At 44.0% G+C, this 18,251-nt stretch overlaps 1 protein-coding gene and 1 long non-coding RNA gene across 2 annotated transcripts in view; one reads left to right on the top strand and one right to left on the bottom strand.

The window, feature by feature from the left end:
- Positions 1 to 10,505, top strand: part of LOC142828080 (uncharacterized) — a 61,180-nt gene extending 50,675 nt beyond the window's left edge. Inside the window, exon 5 of the long non-coding RNA XR_012903046.1 lies at positions 10,285 to 10,505. This is a non-coding gene — a long non-coding RNA (uncharacterized LOC142828080). The remainder of the gene's footprint in view (positions 1 to 10,284) is intronic.
- The window catches only part of TMX4 (thioredoxin related transmembrane protein 4), a 47,406-nt gene extending 29,628 nt beyond the window's left edge, over positions 1 to 17,778 (bottom strand). The window contains exons 1-3 of the mRNA XM_075925715.1: positions 17,547 to 17,778; positions 7,410 to 7,525; positions 1,048 to 1,093 (exon numbers count right to left, since the gene is read on the bottom strand). Of these exons, the coding sequence (XP_075781830.1) occupies positions 1,048 to 1,093; positions 7,410 to 7,525; positions 17,547 to 17,740 (356 nt within the window). The 5' untranslated portion in view covers positions 17,741 to 17,778. The remainder of the gene's footprint in view (positions 1 to 1,047; positions 1,094 to 7,409; positions 7,526 to 17,546) is intronic.
- Positions 17,779 to 18,251: the final 473 nt, after the last annotated feature.

Raw genomic sequence — 18,251 nt, 5'->3', positions numbered from 1 at the left:
CAAAGTTAGAAGCAGAATTTGTAATACAAACACACACAGAATATGCGCACACAGGCCCACTGACAAGGGGCGGGGGAAGCAAAGAAGGCAATTGCTCAGGTACCTGGTTTGAGGAAAGGGGACAGGGAGCCCAGTGATTTTTTTCCCTGGGACCTCAAATTCCTGTTGGTTGTTCTTGTGCACACACATAGAGAGTTATTTTAAGGTCAACACATTTAAAAATAATCTAGTAATAAAAAATCCAGTACTATATGTATGCAGGGTGAGCAAGTTTTTGTTAAGATGAAAACTTATACTTCACTTTCCTGATGTGTTTAAATTTGCAAACTTATTGTTATATTAACACCCCTGTTTATCCTGCTCAAATAACTCCCTCCAGACTTCATGATTATATAAATTTTTCCAAGAAAATTCTCACTTTGGGATGACAAGGTTACTGTAAATCTCAATTTAAAACTAAAAATTCTAAGAAAATGACAAGCGAGTGAGAATAGAGGAAAATCTTCAAACAAGTTTAAACTATAGTATTAGCCGGAGAAAATGCAATTAAAATTATCTTTAGACTAAGAAAACTGATTTAAATTGAATTAATCTAAATTACATATGAAGAGCAAAGCTATTTTGTCTTGGAACAAAAAAATTTTTTTTCAAAGATATTTTAAGCTCTAAAATTTATTTCTTCATAAAAAATACTATAGCTTGCTAGCCAGTGTTCTGGGTGCTATCCCATGAATAAAAACCCAAAATAGAAAGACAAAGGACTATTTATAGCTATAGCCACCTCATCCCACACCCTTCAACAGCCTTAACAGAGAGGAAAATGATTACAAGTCTTGTTCTCAGCCACTCCAGTAGCTAATACTCTGGAGAAGGTGAGGAGAATTGTGTTATATAACACACACTATGCCAGAATTATGTTCAACAGGTGGTGGCTATCAACAACCGTATGTAAGGAATCATTTTAATTTGCATCTGTTCACAGTCTCTGCATGATGCTTCATCTGTATGGAAACTGACAGCTTTGATTTCTGTATGATACAGACTTACTGGTAAATGGTAGGAAGTGTTGTGACAAAGAAACGGCCACTCAAACCTGGAAGAGAGAAAAAAAATACAAACAACATTTGTTCAGCTCAACTTTTGAAAAATTATTACTTATTTTTTTTGCTTTTCTAAACATGCCTTGAAACATTTGTCTTTTCAGAACAAAAAGTGAACGTGCAATGGGATTATCACATCTTTAAGAAAATATTTTGTTCTAGACAACACCACAATAAATCCATGAGGGTATATCTAGATAGCAGCGCTATTTTGGGATACGCCCCGTATCCTGAAATAGCATTTTCCGTGTCTTAACAGCATGTCCATTATTTTCAAATGTAATTGAAATAACAGGCTTGCTATTCCAATGTCCCGGTAAACCTCATTCCATATGGATTAACGGACTTGTCAGAATAGTGGTCTATTTCAAAATTAAATTTCAAAATAGACCATCTCGAAATAAACTATGCAATTTGCGCAGCTGTAGCTCAAACTGCATAGCTTATTTCAAGCTAGCGCTGCTGTGTAGATGCACCTTGACAATGCTGTATAGATGCACCCTGACAATACAATATTGACTAGCATAATAGCAAAAAACATAAGAAAAACTGTTACCTTACAGTTACTGATTCTTTGAGAAGTTTGGTCTGTGTGGATCCCACCTCTTAAGTGTATACCCTATAAGATCAAAATCTTTGAATAGCAGCATCTGCTAAGGGCAATTATGTGCTTGCCCCCTCCTCACCCGAGGGCATAAAAGGCAGACTGCCTGAAACTGTCTCTTAGTTCACTTGCTAATTCAGAATGCTAGTTAATAACATGTATAAAAAAGTAGAGAGAGTGCGGTTGTGGGAGGGTCCACACTGGAGAGTTAACAGAAGCTGAATAAATGGAGGTTGCTTGCCTGTTAACAGGAATTTCCTAGAGATGTGCAGTCTCTACATATAGCCAATGTGTACCCCATGCAGACCATGCACTTGCACCTGGAATTTTTCCCAAGCATCATTTATTGGCCTGCCTATAAGCTGTTGCTCTCCCCATGCTCCAAACTAGTGGCATGCACAGATGTCTCTCCAGTTTCCCCTTATTACTGCAGCCAAAACAAAATGCCGCACAGGGCATGGGAGGCAGGTTTCGGAATCCAGATAGGGACTACCCATCTCAAAAAAATCTCTAGTTTCTTTAGGTACAGGTAAATAACCTTCATTTTGCTGAGTGACGGTCTCTGTGTATTCCACACCTCGTAGATTATCAGTAGTCACACAGGGGCTGAGTGTGAGGATGCAGGAGTGACAGCATGTATCCTCAGATGTGGACTAGACCAGAGAGCAACTTCTCATGAAGAGATACCAACAGCTGCTAGTAGCTACCTCACATATCTCTAAGGGGGGATAGGTCTCTCAAAGATGCAGCTGACGTGGCTTACGCTCCAGTTCAGAGGTCGGCAACCTAAAGCACGCGAGTAAATTTTCAGTGGCGTGCGGAATCGGCGGCAGGAGCTCAGCCCCCTCCCTCAAGCCGGTGCAGCTGCGAGGCTTGGAGCACAAGCTGCGGCTTCTGGGTACACAGGAGGGGGGGAAGTGAAGAAAGCCCTGACTCGCATCTGTCCCTGAGAGCCATCCCGGATTCCCACCTGCCTCCACCGGGAGGCACAGGGACCTCTTGCAGAGCCAGGATAGCCCTGTCCCTGCATGTGTGCCGCTGCTTCCCTGCCCACCCTGGCCTCACCGGCAAGTGGGAGACCCGCAGGAAGGACGGGCGGGAACTGGCTGCTTTGCTCCCGGGGCCTGGCTGGGACGGTCCCCGAGCAGCCACCACCACAGGAGATGGGCAGGGTGGATCTGGGGTGTTGAGGACTGGGGGGTGATGAGGTGGGACGAGATGAGAAGGAAGCAATGGAGTGGAGGAATGGGGGCTGGGGGGGGAGTCAGGGTGAGGAGGTAGTGTGGGAATTAGGGACTGGGTTGTGATGGGGTCAGGCTCAGAGAGTTGGACATTTGGTGAGTAGATTTTTTGCTTCTCACTTGTGTGGTCCCGAACTGATAGTTCCCCACCGCTGCCATAAATAAAGAAAACAATGAAACCTCTTGTGTTGGATATGAATTAATATTTTACTTTATTTTAAATGAAGTTTGATAAATTAACATAAGAAAGTTTAAATGCTTAATCTATTTAATAATTTAAATCAAACCAGGGCAGGAGACCAAGTGGGGCGTGTGGTGGAAAGAGCCCCTCTCCCCCAGGAGAGCAGCGTGGCCCAGGGCAGGAGGGTTAAATCTTGGCATGCCGCTTCGGAAGGTTTGCCGACCCCCGTTCTAATGGAATTATCCCTCACCCACTTGGGGCGGAGAGGGCACAAGCTAGTTAGTAACAAAGAGCAATACAACCCAAGATCCGTTCTGAAAGGAACTGGGCTGATATGGAAATAAATTTAGGCAGCTTTTTAACATCCATTGTTCATTGCAGATAAAAGGCCAAAGCACTTAGAACATGCAAACAATAGGCCATCTCTCCTCATCTCAGGCATGTGGTGTAGGGAAAAACAGTGGTAAGCGGATGAAAGGTGATTCATATGAAATTCAAAAACTACCTTAAGTACGAATCTGTGGTGGGGTCACAACAAGACCTTTTTTTTCCAAGAAGGCCATATACAGTGACATGCCATGGGCGTTCACTGACTAATCTGGATGATATTATGGCTATTAACATCTAAGGTGCTACTACTATTTAAAAACAAAAAACCTTTGGAAATACCCTATGTGCTGTGGCTAGACCAAAGAGGAAGATCTGAAGGGACAGTGGTCTTGACCAAAGAGGAACCTCCTGTGGACTGAGTGGATGACTATGAAAAAGTAGGCACCTCATGTGACTTGTGGTCACTCTGCTCTTTACATCCTCGGGTAGACAAATGTAAGTACATGTACAGCACAGATGAAATGCACTGATGTCTGTTCATTCAAAGATTCAGATCTTGTGCATGTGACATGCAGGTGCTTCAAAGTGGAATCCACGTGGATCAATACTTCAAGAAGAAATTATTGATTCTGTTACCTCTAAACTTTACTATAATTCATTTGTGCATATAGTCATCAATTCAGGCATGCAACTTCACACAGGTCTATAAAATGTTGCTAGAAGGCAGCCTGCCAGTGTTGGCAGGAAGTCAGAGAAACTAGCAAGGGGCTGTAAATGCTAGTCAGAAGATACAAAGCCTTATGTGTAAACATCAACTCACTTGTATATCTCCCACCAGGATCAAACCTCTGCATGTCCACAATTCCCTGATGTTGGCAAAGGAGGTATCTGAAGAGGTATTTTCTTAGTTTATTCTTAGCCAGCACTTTAGATTTAAAACATGGATTTTTTAGGACCTGTTAAATGATGTTTAAAATAAGGATTCCATATCTCGTGCATTACCCTAGACCAAAATCTGTGCTGAAAATGAGATGCTAAATGAGTCAACCAGAATTGAAAGGTCAAATATCCCAAAAGCCCTTGAAAATTGTTGCAGTAAGAGGGAATCAGAGTGATCTGACATTAATTGGCCAAGGCATGGCACTGGATAAAGAATCTGCAGCTTATATCTCCTCCACAATGCAAAGACCAAAAGAAAAAAAAAAAGCGAGAGGAACAGAGACAGGAAAAGCAATTAGATGAAATAAGGAGGAGACAATGTGAGATTTCATGCTATATATTTCTTCTTATCAACGGATCTAATTCAATCGGTAGTATATAAGGGTATGTCTACACTGCCACCCTAGTTCGAACTAGGGTGGCTAATGTAGACATTCGAAGTTGCAAACGAAGCCCTGGATTTAAATATCCCGGGCTTCATTTGCATCTTGCCAGGCGCCACCATTTTTAAATTCCCGTTAGTGCGGACTCCGTGCCCGCAGCTACACGCAGCACGGAGTAGGTAGTTCGAATTAGGCCAGAATGCACTGACTGCTGCCCCCACTTCTGGGGACTACAGAATAGTAAAGTTATCAATAAGAATTCAGGCGATTACTCAACTATTTAATTACTAGATAGCTAATATCCCTATTTTACAGCCTTATTTTTTTCAAGTAATCATTTTTCAAAAAATCATATGTATCACTTAAGTGGTTGTAAGCCTTAATAAAGATCCTGGTGTTTTAACACAGTACAAACACAAAAAAGCTTAAAACTTAATGGAAACTGAAAAGTCAGGTTTACAATGGGATACCGGTTGTAATCTTAACTAAACAGTGTTGATATTGCAATAGTTAGGAGGTCAATGTTTCTTTAATATAATGGATTAGAGGTTTCTTTTTAATTAAGCTTTAGCCCATAAAAAATAATTGTTCCAAACTCATAGATTTATTAATCTGGTAACAATCTGTGAATTCGCTAACTGAAGAACCCATACTGGTAGCCTTTCGGTTTCAGAGCCTTTTGTTGCTCCTTCAACTTTCTAATAATACAACTCACAAGCACACACTGAGCCTCTAGGAACAGCTGAAATTCTTTGTCTTTGAGATTAGACTTCAGCTTCACAGGTACAGAAAATTAAGACTGAACTTGTTAAAATTAACAGTATGGAGTTAACTTAATTGTAACATCACCTGCATTTGAGAAATAAGCCCATAAGGTCTGTATACATTTTCATGGTTTGATAAAGCAAAATCATCAACTACAGAGTACTCTGATTCAAATGTAACTGGAATTTCCTCTTTTATCGCAAATCATTACTATAATTATGCGTAGCAAAATTCTTTTTTATTTTATTTTAATGGATGATATGTCTGTTTTAAAGCATTTGTTATTGTCATTAATATACATTTTCATAGTTGTGGGAACCTGGGAGGCGATGTCCAATAAGTATTTAAAAGTAGATTTTGAGATTCAAAAAGTTGAAACTGTATAACCATCAAACCATAAAGTATCCTTAAATCAAATTCTAGTAAGTTGTCAAGCAACACTTTTCTCATTCTGCCCATCTGTAAAGTTTTAATGATCATCATCAACAGAAATATTTCTTCAAAGGTTTATAGGTCTACAGTGGAACTGACATTTACTAACATTAACCAATAAGAATTTAATCCTTCCAAGCCTAACTATATTAAACTTCATTCCTTTGCAGCTAGGATAAATGCAATATTTTTTTACAATTCTATCTGCACACACGTATAAAACTAACAAAGCTTTTTTTGTTTCAAAATGTTACATAAGAACATAAGAGCATCCATACAGGGTCAAACCAATGGTCCAACCAGCCCAGTATCCTGTCTGCTGACACTGGCCAATACCAGATGCCCCAGAGGGAGGGAACACAATAGGTAATCCTCATGTGATCCTTCCACTATCACCCACCTCCAGAGAAACTAGGGACACCATTCCTATCCATCCTGGCTAATAGCCACTGATGGATCTAACCTCCATGAATCTATCTAGCTCTTTTTTGAATCCTGTTAAAGTCCTAGCCTTCACAACATCCTCTGGCAAGGAGTTCCAGACGTTGACTGTGCGCTGAGTGAAGAAAAACTTCCTTTTGTTTGTTTTAAACCTGCTGTCTATTAATTTCATTTGGTGACCCCTAATTCTTATATTGTGGGGATAAGTTAATAACTTTTCCTTATTCACTTTTGCCATACCAGTCATGATTTTATAGACATCTATCCTATTCCCTCTTACTCTCCTCTTTTCTAAACTGAAAAGTCCAAGTCTTTTTAATCTCTCCTCATATGGGACCCATTCCAAACCCCTAATCATTTTTGTTGCCCTTTTCTAAACCTTTTGTTGTTACATATCTGTGAAGGCAGGAAGCAGCCTATTTGCAAGTATAATTATAAAAGCTTTTTTTCTATACATACTTCATTTACAAGAAATGTAAATTAAACTGGTCCCTTCAAAGTGCTTAAAAGCATTACTATAGCTCGATAATACAATAAGACAATAAAGCAGCCAGCTAAGAGAGAGTGTTTATAAAAAAATTCCACTTAGCTTGAACAGACCACAAGATTGTTCCTCCAACTAGAAAAATTCATCATTTTCAACTTCCTTGTTTCCCCCACCATTACTACCAGGCAATGGAAATCTCTGTCAAACCACAGCCTTTTATGGCAGAGGTAGATCCAACGCTGTAGGTAGACACTTTTATGGGATGTCCACCACAGATGGTACTAGAATGGATGACCCACACTGACCCTTCATTTAGAAGCTAGAAACACTATGCTACTAAATTCACAACTATAAGCAGCTCAAAGAAATGGGAGGAAATGACATTTATTTTGATTAAATATTCTAATTCTTCTGACTTGGCTATTTTTTCAGGGACCCCAGTAAAATGGAGCATTTCCCAGGAGTTAAGAGATACATAGTTTTGATTGTTCCTTTTCATAGCACACCTGGTTCTTGAGTGACGTCCACTTTTCCTACAGTGGTATCTAGAAGTTCACTTTCCTTTCCAAAACTCTCCCATGCTGCTTCAGTCTGCTGGCAGGCTGGACACCAAGGGGCATAACTAAGATAAAAAAAAAGTATTCGATTAATAAAAACACACTGAATTTTTTTTTTAAAACCAAGCTCTCAAGAACACACACTTTGGACGCAACGGATATGCGATCAGTAGTTTTATGCAAGTAAGCACTCTTCCTAATTTTTTCTCATTAAAACTATGAGAGTAGGAAAAATCATGAAATCCCAACCAGTTTTCTATAAATCCATGGGGATCTTTCAAAGTTGTTTAAACAATACACAAGTTTGAAAAATTAATCTTTTCCAAGGCATATATAACTGCATAACACATTCCATCTTTAATGAACAGATCTGATTGCTGTAAGTTCACAAAAACAGCTGGAATTTGCATTGCAGATCACAAAGCACCTCTGACACTTTACAAGAAAACGACAAAGCGACAGCATGCAGCAGGATCCACTGGCATTTAGTGGGCTTTTTAAAAGATAAACTATGTTTTTACTCATATTTTGTTGTGTACAGATTAGGGATGTTGGTGTGTAACCAATCTTATCAATTAATTGTAACAGTTACACATGCCCCCCTACCGGCCTCTGGATCAGAAGCAGCAGCATGGGGAGTAGGGGGCAGTCGGCTCTGCAGGAGCTTGTACACGCAGGAAGTGGCTTTCAAGCTGGCTCCCCACGAGCACCAGCTCCCACCTGCCTCCTCCCGCGTGTAAATGTGTAACCACTAAAAAATCCAGCAGTTATGCATTTACACATACAGGCAGTCCCCGGGTTACATGGATCCGACTTACATCGAATCTCTACTTACAAACGGGGTGAGGCAACCCCGCACTAGCTGCTTCCCCCCAGCAGACCAAGGAGACGCAAAGCTAGGGCCCCCCCCAGCAGACCAGGGAGACGCGAAGCTAGCGCCCCCCCTCCCCCCCAGCAGACCAGGGAGACGCGGAGCAGCTTTTCTCAGCAGACACCTCAGCTTGAGAATAAAGGACTGAGGGAAGTGAGGTGTGGGAGAATAAAACTGAGCTCTGGAGAAATGTTTGGCTAGAGTTTCCCCTACAATATGTACCAGTTCCGACTTACATACAAATTCAACTTAAGAACAAACCTACAGTCCCTATCTTGTACGTAACCCGGGGACTGCCTGTATTCACATTAGTTAACATCCCTAGTACAGATATAACAATGGCACTGGTGCTATATGAATGAAACCTTACGCCTCTGATCAGGCAGCACTGTAAACCTCATGTTTCTATAATTTAATTCTCTAACCCAAACAAATATTATCCAGGATATTTAACTGCTTACATACTCAGAACTTGCAGCCTTTCTGCAGTTCCTACACAGCACAACATTTTATATTTCTGAGGCTAAGTTCAGGCAATATCACCTGATGTATGTAGTGTAGTAACTTAGGCAATGTAAGTACAATATTAAGTTTCCTGTTCCCCACATGTACTTATAATGGACCACAGAGTTTCTGGTAGGACTGATATTAAAATCATTGCTCAAAAAAAGCCAGAGGACCTTAATTTTTTTCCTCACCAAAAACAATGAGTAACTGAATCACTTAATGCTTGAAATCTATTACAGTAAGTGAGAACAGAATTTCCATGGAAGATCACAAAAAAGCAATCCCATTTCCCCATATTGAGGAAATTGAAGTCCTATCAGGGAAGGAATTCATGAAATTAGAGTACCTGAGATCTTAGGGCTGGTTTGCAACTGACAAAAAGACACTAGATCAGTTCAGTCTTGCAAGGTCTGTATCGTATGGAGTGCCCATACAACAGCAGGCCTGGGCATCTAAAAAGTACTGTATCATTGGTCACAAAGTCTGGGAAGCATGCTTGTAGTTCTAGTCCAGCCCAGCTGAATATAGTTTCTCTCCCCAGTAGATGGGAAACCACAAGATAGGAAGATGCATTGATTAAAGACAACATCTTACCACCACCCTAAACCAGGCTCACATTTTACAGCCTCTGCACAGTTCCACCAGCCGCAACCATCCTATCAGCCACTTTGCCAAGGACAAAAGGAATTATTTTACCAACATAATGGCCATCAGATAAGTATAGTTAATGTCTGCTTATAAGCATCTATTAATGTGAAATGCATGCACCTCTCTGTTTACTACCTGCATCTGATTTTAATACCTGCTCCAATATACTAGCATGGGCAATTTATTCAATGGCCAGTTTTTAAGATCCTGCACAAGAGCTAGAATGACAAGACAGCCCAAGGAGAGCTGATCTCTGAAGTTTGCAGACAACAGGTGGGGACTTGATCTGACTTCACTGGAGTCAGAATTTCACCTCAGATTTGATTGTACATACAAACCTACCAGTGTCTTCCACCAGCCCCAAATACTTTCCAAGCTAGCATCTCCCCCTTTACATCCTATGTACTGCTCTTCTTCCCATCACCTTCTGCACCCTCTCCATTCCCCTAACACATTTTCCTCAGATTAGCCTCACACTATAGTTTCTCTATAGTCTGTTCTTTTAGCGAACTCCACTCAGAGTATATAAGGAAAACTTATTATCTATGAATGTGTCTGTTACAAAGTGTGGCACCATATTCAAAGATTTAAGATGTGATTTCCTCAATATAAATATATCCAAAACAAAGATACATAAAAAGAATTGATAACCATTTCCTCCCTTTTAGATCCGAATCACGCATTTTACTTAAGCAGGAAGCTGGTGACTCATGGTGTTAATACACTGTTCAGTTTGTCACCCACAGCAACTATTATTGGCATTATTTCTTTAACTGTTTTCTTTTTCTGTTGTTGCAGTGGCAAAACATAGCAAAGAGGACCATTTGAGTGATGTTTCTTAACATGCACAGCAGCACTGAGAGCAAGGAGTTTCAGGCTGATGAAGCAAGGTTTTTTTAATCTCAATCCCTGCATTGTGAAGCCAAGAAGATGTATTTTACGAATACATAATGCACTAACCAAAACATCAGGAATGCAGGTAGTGTTATCACTGCTCTTCAGGACCATTCAAATCTTGTTTTTACAACAGCACCTCAAAACTAATCTGTGTCAGTTAATCCAGGACAAGATTCATTCTCTAAAGGCTACGTCTATTCCGCATCTTTTGAGCGTACCCATTACTTCGAAATATAACAGGCTCGCTATTCCAACGTCCCTGTAAATCTCATTCCACGGGGAGCAAGGGACAATTAGGAATAGAGATGTATTTCAAAATAAGTGCTGTGTAGACAGCGCGAAATTTCAAAATAAGCTATGCAATTTGCCCGGAATTCTGTTCTTAGTATATTTATGCAAGGCCTGTACAGCTGTCAACCGTCACATCTGCATATACATGTGTGAGAATAGAGGGACAAGGTTCTGACTCTGGAGTCATTCCTCCCACAAGCACAGGACACAGTGGTTCAAAGATGCCATGGACAATGTCAACAATGTATTTACATAACAAACACAACAATAAATGATGTTTTCTCCAAAATATTGTGGACTGTATGTTTTCTATTCTGTAAGCTGAGGAAAAACCGAAGTTGATTAAAAAGCCTTTACAATTTTGTTCATACTAGGTTCCTGCTATTACCAGTTCTCTCAAATATTAGATCTCAGACACTTCAGCACATTCCTTGTCACAATGATGCAAAAAGACGACCAAAAAAAAGCTATAATTTTGTTCAAAGACAGTTATCCTGCATTTCATTGACAAAATGTTCTTGAGTATTTCCAGATTCTGCAACTTTGCCAGCTGTGAATGGGTGAACAGTTACAAGAAGCCATCCAATAACTTTTTTTTTTTTAATTGGTGTGTTTTGCAGTGATGCACAGAACTATTCCAGAAAAGAATTTGACTCTTCACACTTGGCATTGTGCAAAGTAAGTTAAAATTTAAATGCTGACATGCAAGATTTTTCTGGTTTTTTATCTCCTGCTTACGAATGGTATCAACACTATGCTAATTAGTTTACACTTTATTCCCTAAGCATTTGCCATTGTATAACTTTGAACAAATGACAGCATTTTTCAGATATGTAGACTGACATAAGCTAAATAGCAGTCCTTACTATATATGACAGATGACTTACAGACTTTAAATAGGGAGGTGTCCAGTGTAGGAATGTAACTGACTAGTCGACTACCCGATAAGCATTAAAGTCTGTAAGTCATCTGTCATATATAAGTATTTGCTTATGGGGTAATTGAGTAGGAACTCGACTAGTCGCTTTCCCCACACTTGCTGCTTCTATCAAAGAGCAGCAGCGGGGGGGGGGGGGGGGGGGGGCAAAAGCCGATGCTGGGGGCAAGGAAGGCACAGGGCAGCGCAGAAACAGCGCGAGCAGAGATTGAAACAGTCCCGCTTGAGCCAGTCCGACTGCTGCTCCTCTCCCTTTGAAAAGTACAAGAGACGCAGGTGGTTCTTGTACAAAAGGAAGAGACACAGAGGGGAACCCCTCCAGCGGGTACTGCTTCAGTCCTGCTGGAAGGAGGGGGCACTCGCTATCCTGCTGCACCGCTCCCCCTTTGAAATATACAAGAACTGCGGGTGGATTTCTTGTGCATTTCAAAGGGAGAGGTGCAGCAGGACAGCGAGTGCCCCCTCCTTATCAATTAATTGAGTAGTTGATGGAAATTCCATCGACTACTCGATTAGCCCCCCCAGGTGGGATTGCTACCTTTATGTGTTGGGGGACTTGCGTGTCTCAGGGACCCTCAGAACTATGCCGGTGGGAGCTTAGTGCTCCTGGTAGGGCCACCCAAGCCAGACAGGTGGATGGGTAGAGAACAGACAAAAAGCAATTACCTGGTCCTTCAGATTGGGGGTTGGACAATGGGCTAACAACTCATCCCCGTAAAAAATATTATGTTACAGAAAACTCTACATCGTTCAAAATCAAAATTGAGATGGAGAATGACTGTGAAGGCCCTATGCTCCATTAGGAGGCCAAAGGACAAATGATGATGATGACTCAATTAGCTGATTAATTGAAATTTAACATCCCCATTCCAATGTAGTTACAGTTGCCACAGAGATGTTAAGAGAACTCATCACGTATTAGTGTTAAAAAAAATGGTAGAGACACCAAACGAATAGGGGAAAAAAGTGTCAGGCCTCCCAATCAACTAGGATTTTTATGTCACATAGTGCAACAATTTCAGAGGAACATACTGGACTAAATTCCGAATCAAGAGAGTGGTAACTGGATGAGAATCTCACCTGCAAGTCACCAGTTCAAATCCAGGCAAGATAAGCAATGACCAACAGTCATCAATGACTCTTCTATAGATACCATCGGATTTCAGACTAAGTTCTAGTGGAAAGACATCAAAACTCCTGATCACAAACCCAGCACAAGTGGATTACCTCTCTCTACAAAGGGCAACCACAAAATGGCTAGAAAGACTGAAGTTCACTCTCACTTACAAATGTGACCGCTTGAGGTCAAGTCAAAGGCACTTTAGGATGTGCAAGAAGAGAAAGTATGAGATAGATTAAACAGCTACTTCATATCACATATAGTGAATATGTACAAACAGAATACAACCACCATAAGGGAAAAGAGTGTATGTAAGTCAAGTCCCATCCCTCATGCTCAGATAGCTTGGGAAACCTGTGAGCTCAGGTTTTACCACTATCATCTCCATGACTTATTACATCATCTTTCTTCATTACACCTATGCAGAGTTAACGCTACAGTTGTAGTGTGGAAATATGATTTGCAGACTCATGAAGTCAGTGGAAGGGCAAAAAACCCACTGTTGACATTAGTCCATCAGAGGAGTTTGCTGATAGTTATAAAAAAAATCAGAAACTTTCATTTTTAAATTTAAAGTATTAATTTATTTTTAAGAGTCTCAGTCTCTCACATTATTCAGGTAATTTAGTCACCAATTAAATTAAGCACCAGTTTTGAGAATAAGAGCACCTCTGACTGAAACAAACTCTGAGGTCTAACCAGCAATGAGTTCTGATAAAATGAGCTTTTAACAAATCAAAATCAGCCCAAAAATGTCTTTGCTCCTCCACTTTTTGGCTTAGACATTCACCACCGTCTTTACATACTCCCCCTCTCCTCTCACTCACCCTTTTTGGAGGGCAAGGAGACAAAGGATAGGTGTGGGTCAGCGGATTGCAGTGGGGGGGAGGGGGAGGAGGACTTTTTGCTTAGCCATAAAAACTAAAGCGGAAAATGTGTTAAGTGAAAGTGAGACACTCACTAGATTTTGGTAGAAAGTTATTATTCAGACCCAGGCAATTGAAGCTTCTTCTGCCTTCAGATAAAAATCTTACTTTATAAACCTTCACAGAAAGAGTCTAAAATTTCTGTTCAGCCTTAAATGGTTTAAGCGAATTAAAATTTTTCTTACATTGTGCAAAACCTCTTCTATTCCCACATTTTAGGTCTAAACTAAAAGATTGTTTCCAATTAACTAAATACTATATGACTTGTGGTTACTGGAGAGGTACTAGGATATTATTAATATATTATTTGATTATCAGTGACCCATAATAGTGGTCATACTGCAATAGCAAGACAAGGCACTAGTTACCTGATAATCTCAACTCTATTTTCTTGGTTTTTTTCCCTCTATTTATATCAGAAATTTGTGTTTCGTTTTCATATCACATTTCAGATAAACAAGAATATATCAATAAACCAATGAAAAAATCTTACTCAGAATAGTAAGTAAGGGAGTGTCTCTAAAGTAGAACTTAAAGATGGCTGAGCATAAAGATTATTCAGATTGCCTACTGATATCAATAAGAGTCCAACAGGCTTCTGAAATCTAAAATTCTTAGGTGGAGCTAGACAGTCCCTCCCTCTAATCACCACCTTCTACAAGGCGGCTCAATCCCCATAGAAGAAAAATAAGGCAAAAACAAGTGAAATACAGGAAGTCCCCGGGTTATGTACAAGAGAGGGACTGTAGGTTTGTTCTTAAGTTGAATTTGTATGTAAATCGGAACTGGTACATATTATAAGGGAAACTCTAGCCAAACATTTCTCCAGAGCTCAGTTTTATTCTCCCACACCTCACTTCCCTCAGTCCTGCAGACCAGGCAGACGCGGAGCGGCTTTTCTCGCTGCAGAGGATGCGGGCGGCGGGACCGCAGCGCGTCTCGGCGGTCTGCTGGGGGGGGGGGGGGGGGGGGCGCAGCTAGTGCGGGGTTGCCTCACCCTGTTTGTAAGTAGGGATCCGATGTAAGTCGGATCCATGTAACCCGGGGACTGCCTGTATTCTAAAACTAACATGAATGCAGCTTTCATAGACTTAGTGATACCTAAATTTACCGAAGTTTAACACCCACCACCATCAACCTTGAGTCATGTTATTCAGACATGCACAGACTTTCTAAGAATAAAGCATACAGAATTAGATCATCCGAACTAACTTGCTGCTTCAGCCTAGGACTAAGCTCTTCATTCTCGATTACAAAGAACACTTCTTAGAAAACAGAATATAAGAAACAAGTCCACATAATGAATGTTCTTCATCTCTATATGTAATTTAGAGGTATCTGTCTGTCTGTGAATCCATTTGTTCAAGAGCTCCCCCTAAATATAACAGCTAGGACAACCAAATTTGGTAAGCAGCTTCCTCTTATCCTCAATTAAAGCAATCCATTATTTAGTGGATCTCTCTTTTCCCTGTAAAAGACAGAGAGGTAATAGAGGTTGAACTTCTCTAGTCCAGAGCTCTCTGGTCTGGAAACATCTGTCGTCCAGAATGATTTTTAAAATCATTAGCTGGATTTAGCCAGATGTCCACCTTTTATGGGTGTGGCCAAATTTCCCCGCAGTCCCATAAAGTTTGCTTACAGCCACCAGTTCTAGCTCTCAGTGTTCTGTGCTGTTATTTAGCTCTAATTTACCCCTAAATGTCCTCTAACAGCACAGTAAGCAATGGAAGTGCTGGTAATGCTGCCAGACAATATTGACATCCCGTGGACCAGAAAATACTCTCCATCGGAAGTGGTCAGATCCTGAGGGTGCCAGACTAGAGAGGCTGAACCTGTACTAGCTAATATCTGTAACATGAAATTTTTTTCCCTCTGTGTATAACCTAGGGTTGAGGGAAGCAGCAGAAAAGGGTAGGGGCCTGGTAAGACTGTTCATGGATTTGCTGGATCAGGCCCATATTTCAGAACTTTCTCATCAGATAATCAGAAGAAACATGCTATATTTGGGGGACATTATTTACTATGTGTGTGAACAAAAAAAATGATGTTTCTCTCATTCCAAGACAATACAGGGACATCTGGCTCTAAGTATGGGATTGTTACCTGGAGCACAATGGTAATTTCTTCTCCCCGCCCCCTATCTGTGGTCTTGTTCCACTTCTGGATGGGTGTTTGGGCTGGAAAGGATGCACAGTGTTGTCACCACAGCAGCCCACAGAAGTCTGAGGGCCAGTGTGGTATACAATACTGTCATCTGATCTCCCAGCATCAGGATTAGGGATGTAAGGAAGCGTGTAATTCAGCAATTGTGTACCCGACAAAACTTTTGTCGGTTACACAATTAACCGATAAGCGGCTCTGCATATAAAAGGAGCTTGAGAGCTGGTGGGCAGGCAACACTGGCTCAGTCCCAGCTCGCGCCAGCTACCCCCACGGTGGCTGCACCTTTCAAGGAGCTTGAGAAATGACAGGGAAGCAATGCTGGCTCAGTCCCAGCTAGCGCCAGCTACCCCCGCTGTGGCTGTGCATTTAAAGGAGCTTGAGAAATGACAGGGAAGCAATGCTGGCTCAGTCCCAGCTAGCACCAGCTACCCCCACTGTGGCTGTGCATTTAAAGGAGCTTGAGAAATGACAGGGAAGCAATGCTGGCTCAGTCCCAGCTCGCGCCAGGTCCGGCAGCTACTCCCGCAGCGGATCTGCATTTAAATCCATTTAAGGGACCGAGCCAGTGTGTCTGTAGACTGGCTCCCAAAATACTTTAAATGCAAAGCCGGGGGAAGAGGGTAGGTGGTTTGCGTGTAGCTGGTAGCGATAACCAATGCTTATCGTCAATCGTTTAACCAGCTGCACTATTACATCCCTAATTGCGCTGCTGCCCAAGGGGGGCCACTGTTCCTAAGTAGGGGGCTGTGCTGACACCCCAAGAGGGACTGTTGTGGAGGGGGATGCAGACTGGTCATGGGGATGCACGGCCCTTGCAGGTGGGGGTGAATGGCAGTGAGGTGTCCCTGGGAGGGGGGAGCTATCCACAGGTATTTGGCGGGACAAAGGTGGGGGGGGGCTGTCCCAGCATGACGGGGAGATGGGGGCTGTGGCTGGTGGGATTGCTCATGGAGAGACCAGGTTGCGGGGAAGACGGACTGCGGGGGAAGGGGCGGGCTGTGGGGGGAGGAGCAGACTGTCAGGGGGGCTGCGGAGTAAGGGCTGGGGGGAGGAGCAGACTGTGGGGGGGCTGCGGAGTGAGGACGGGGGGGAGGGGTAGACTGTGGGGGGGGCTGCGGAGTGCGGACTGGGGGGAGGGGCGGACTGTGGGGGGGGCTGCGGAGTGAGGGCTGGGGGGAGGGGCGGACTGTGGGGGGGGCTGCGGAGTGAGGGCTGGGGGGAGGGGCGGACTGTGGGGGGGGCTGCGGAGTGAGGGCTGGGGGGAGGGGCAGACTGTGGGGGGCACTGCGGAGTGAGGGCTGGGGGGAGGGGCAGACTATGGGGGGCTGCGGAGGGAGGGCTGGGGGGAGGGGCAGACTATGGGGGGCTGCGGAGGGAAGGCTGGGGGGAGGGGCAGACTATGGGGGGCTGCGGAGGGAAGGCTGGGGGGAGGGGCAGACTATGGGGGGGCTGCGGAGGGAAGGCTGGGGGGAGGGGCAGACTATGGGGGGCTGCGGAGGGAAGGCTGGGGGGAGGGGCAGACTATGGGGGGCTGCGGAGGGAAGGCTGGGGGGAGGGGCAGACTATGGGGGGGCTGCGGAGTGAGGGCTGGGGGGAGGGGCAGACTATGGGGGGGGCTGCAGGAACAGGCTGTGCCCGGAGGGGAGCTGTGGGGGGATGAATGGGGGGGCAGGGAGGACGCAGAGTCCCGGGGGGGGGGGGTCTGTGCGGGGGGGGCGCTACTCACAATTGCACCATCCACTGGCCCTGCAGCACCAGGCTCCAGTTGGCGGCGCTCAGGACCCGCACGCGGCCCCGCGTTGGCCCGGGGCTGCCCGGCTCGGCGGCGGCGGGGCCCAGCGCTAGCAGCAGCCAGGCGGCGCGGAGCGCTGTCACCGTGGCGCCAGGCCTGGGCTGCGGCTGCCGCCCGCCCGCCGCCATGTTCCCCGGCCCCAGCCCCACCGCGCGCAGGAAGCGGCCCGGGGGCGGAGCCTCGCGGCGCGGGACGGCAAGGGGGCGGGGTCTGGGAGGACGGGGCGGGGCCGCAGACAGAAGGGACAAGCTCGGGGAGGGGCGGAGTTTGGGAGGACTGGGCGGGGCGTCGTTCGGAGGGGGCGGGGCCTAGGGAGGGGGCGGGGCAGAAGGCTGGAGTGTGGTGGCTGGGTGCAGTAGGCCAGTGTCAGGGGTTCCAGGCCTTGGGTTTTCCAGCTGCAGGGCTGGTCAGGAAGGGACCCTGGCAGCTCTAGTCTGCACTGCTGCCCCGGCCATTCAAAGCCCACTTGGTGGCACAGCAGGAGCAGAGGCTAAAGCAGGCTCCCTACCTACCTGGGCTGCACATGGCTCCCGCAAGTGACCACCTGGTCCCTGTGACTCCCATTCACAGGGAAGCGCCGTCCGCACGCCGCCCTCACTCCCGCAGACATAGCTATGCTGGCAAAAGTCCTCTCAATGT

This window comes from Pelodiscus sinensis, chromosome 3, assembly GCF_049634645.1.
Source record: "Pelodiscus sinensis isolate JC-2024 chromosome 3, ASM4963464v1, whole genome shotgun sequence".
Classification (NCBI taxonomy): domain Eukaryota; kingdom Metazoa; phylum Chordata; order Testudines; family Trionychidae; genus Pelodiscus; species Pelodiscus sinensis.
This window is presented reverse-complemented; position numbering and strand designations above follow the sequence as displayed.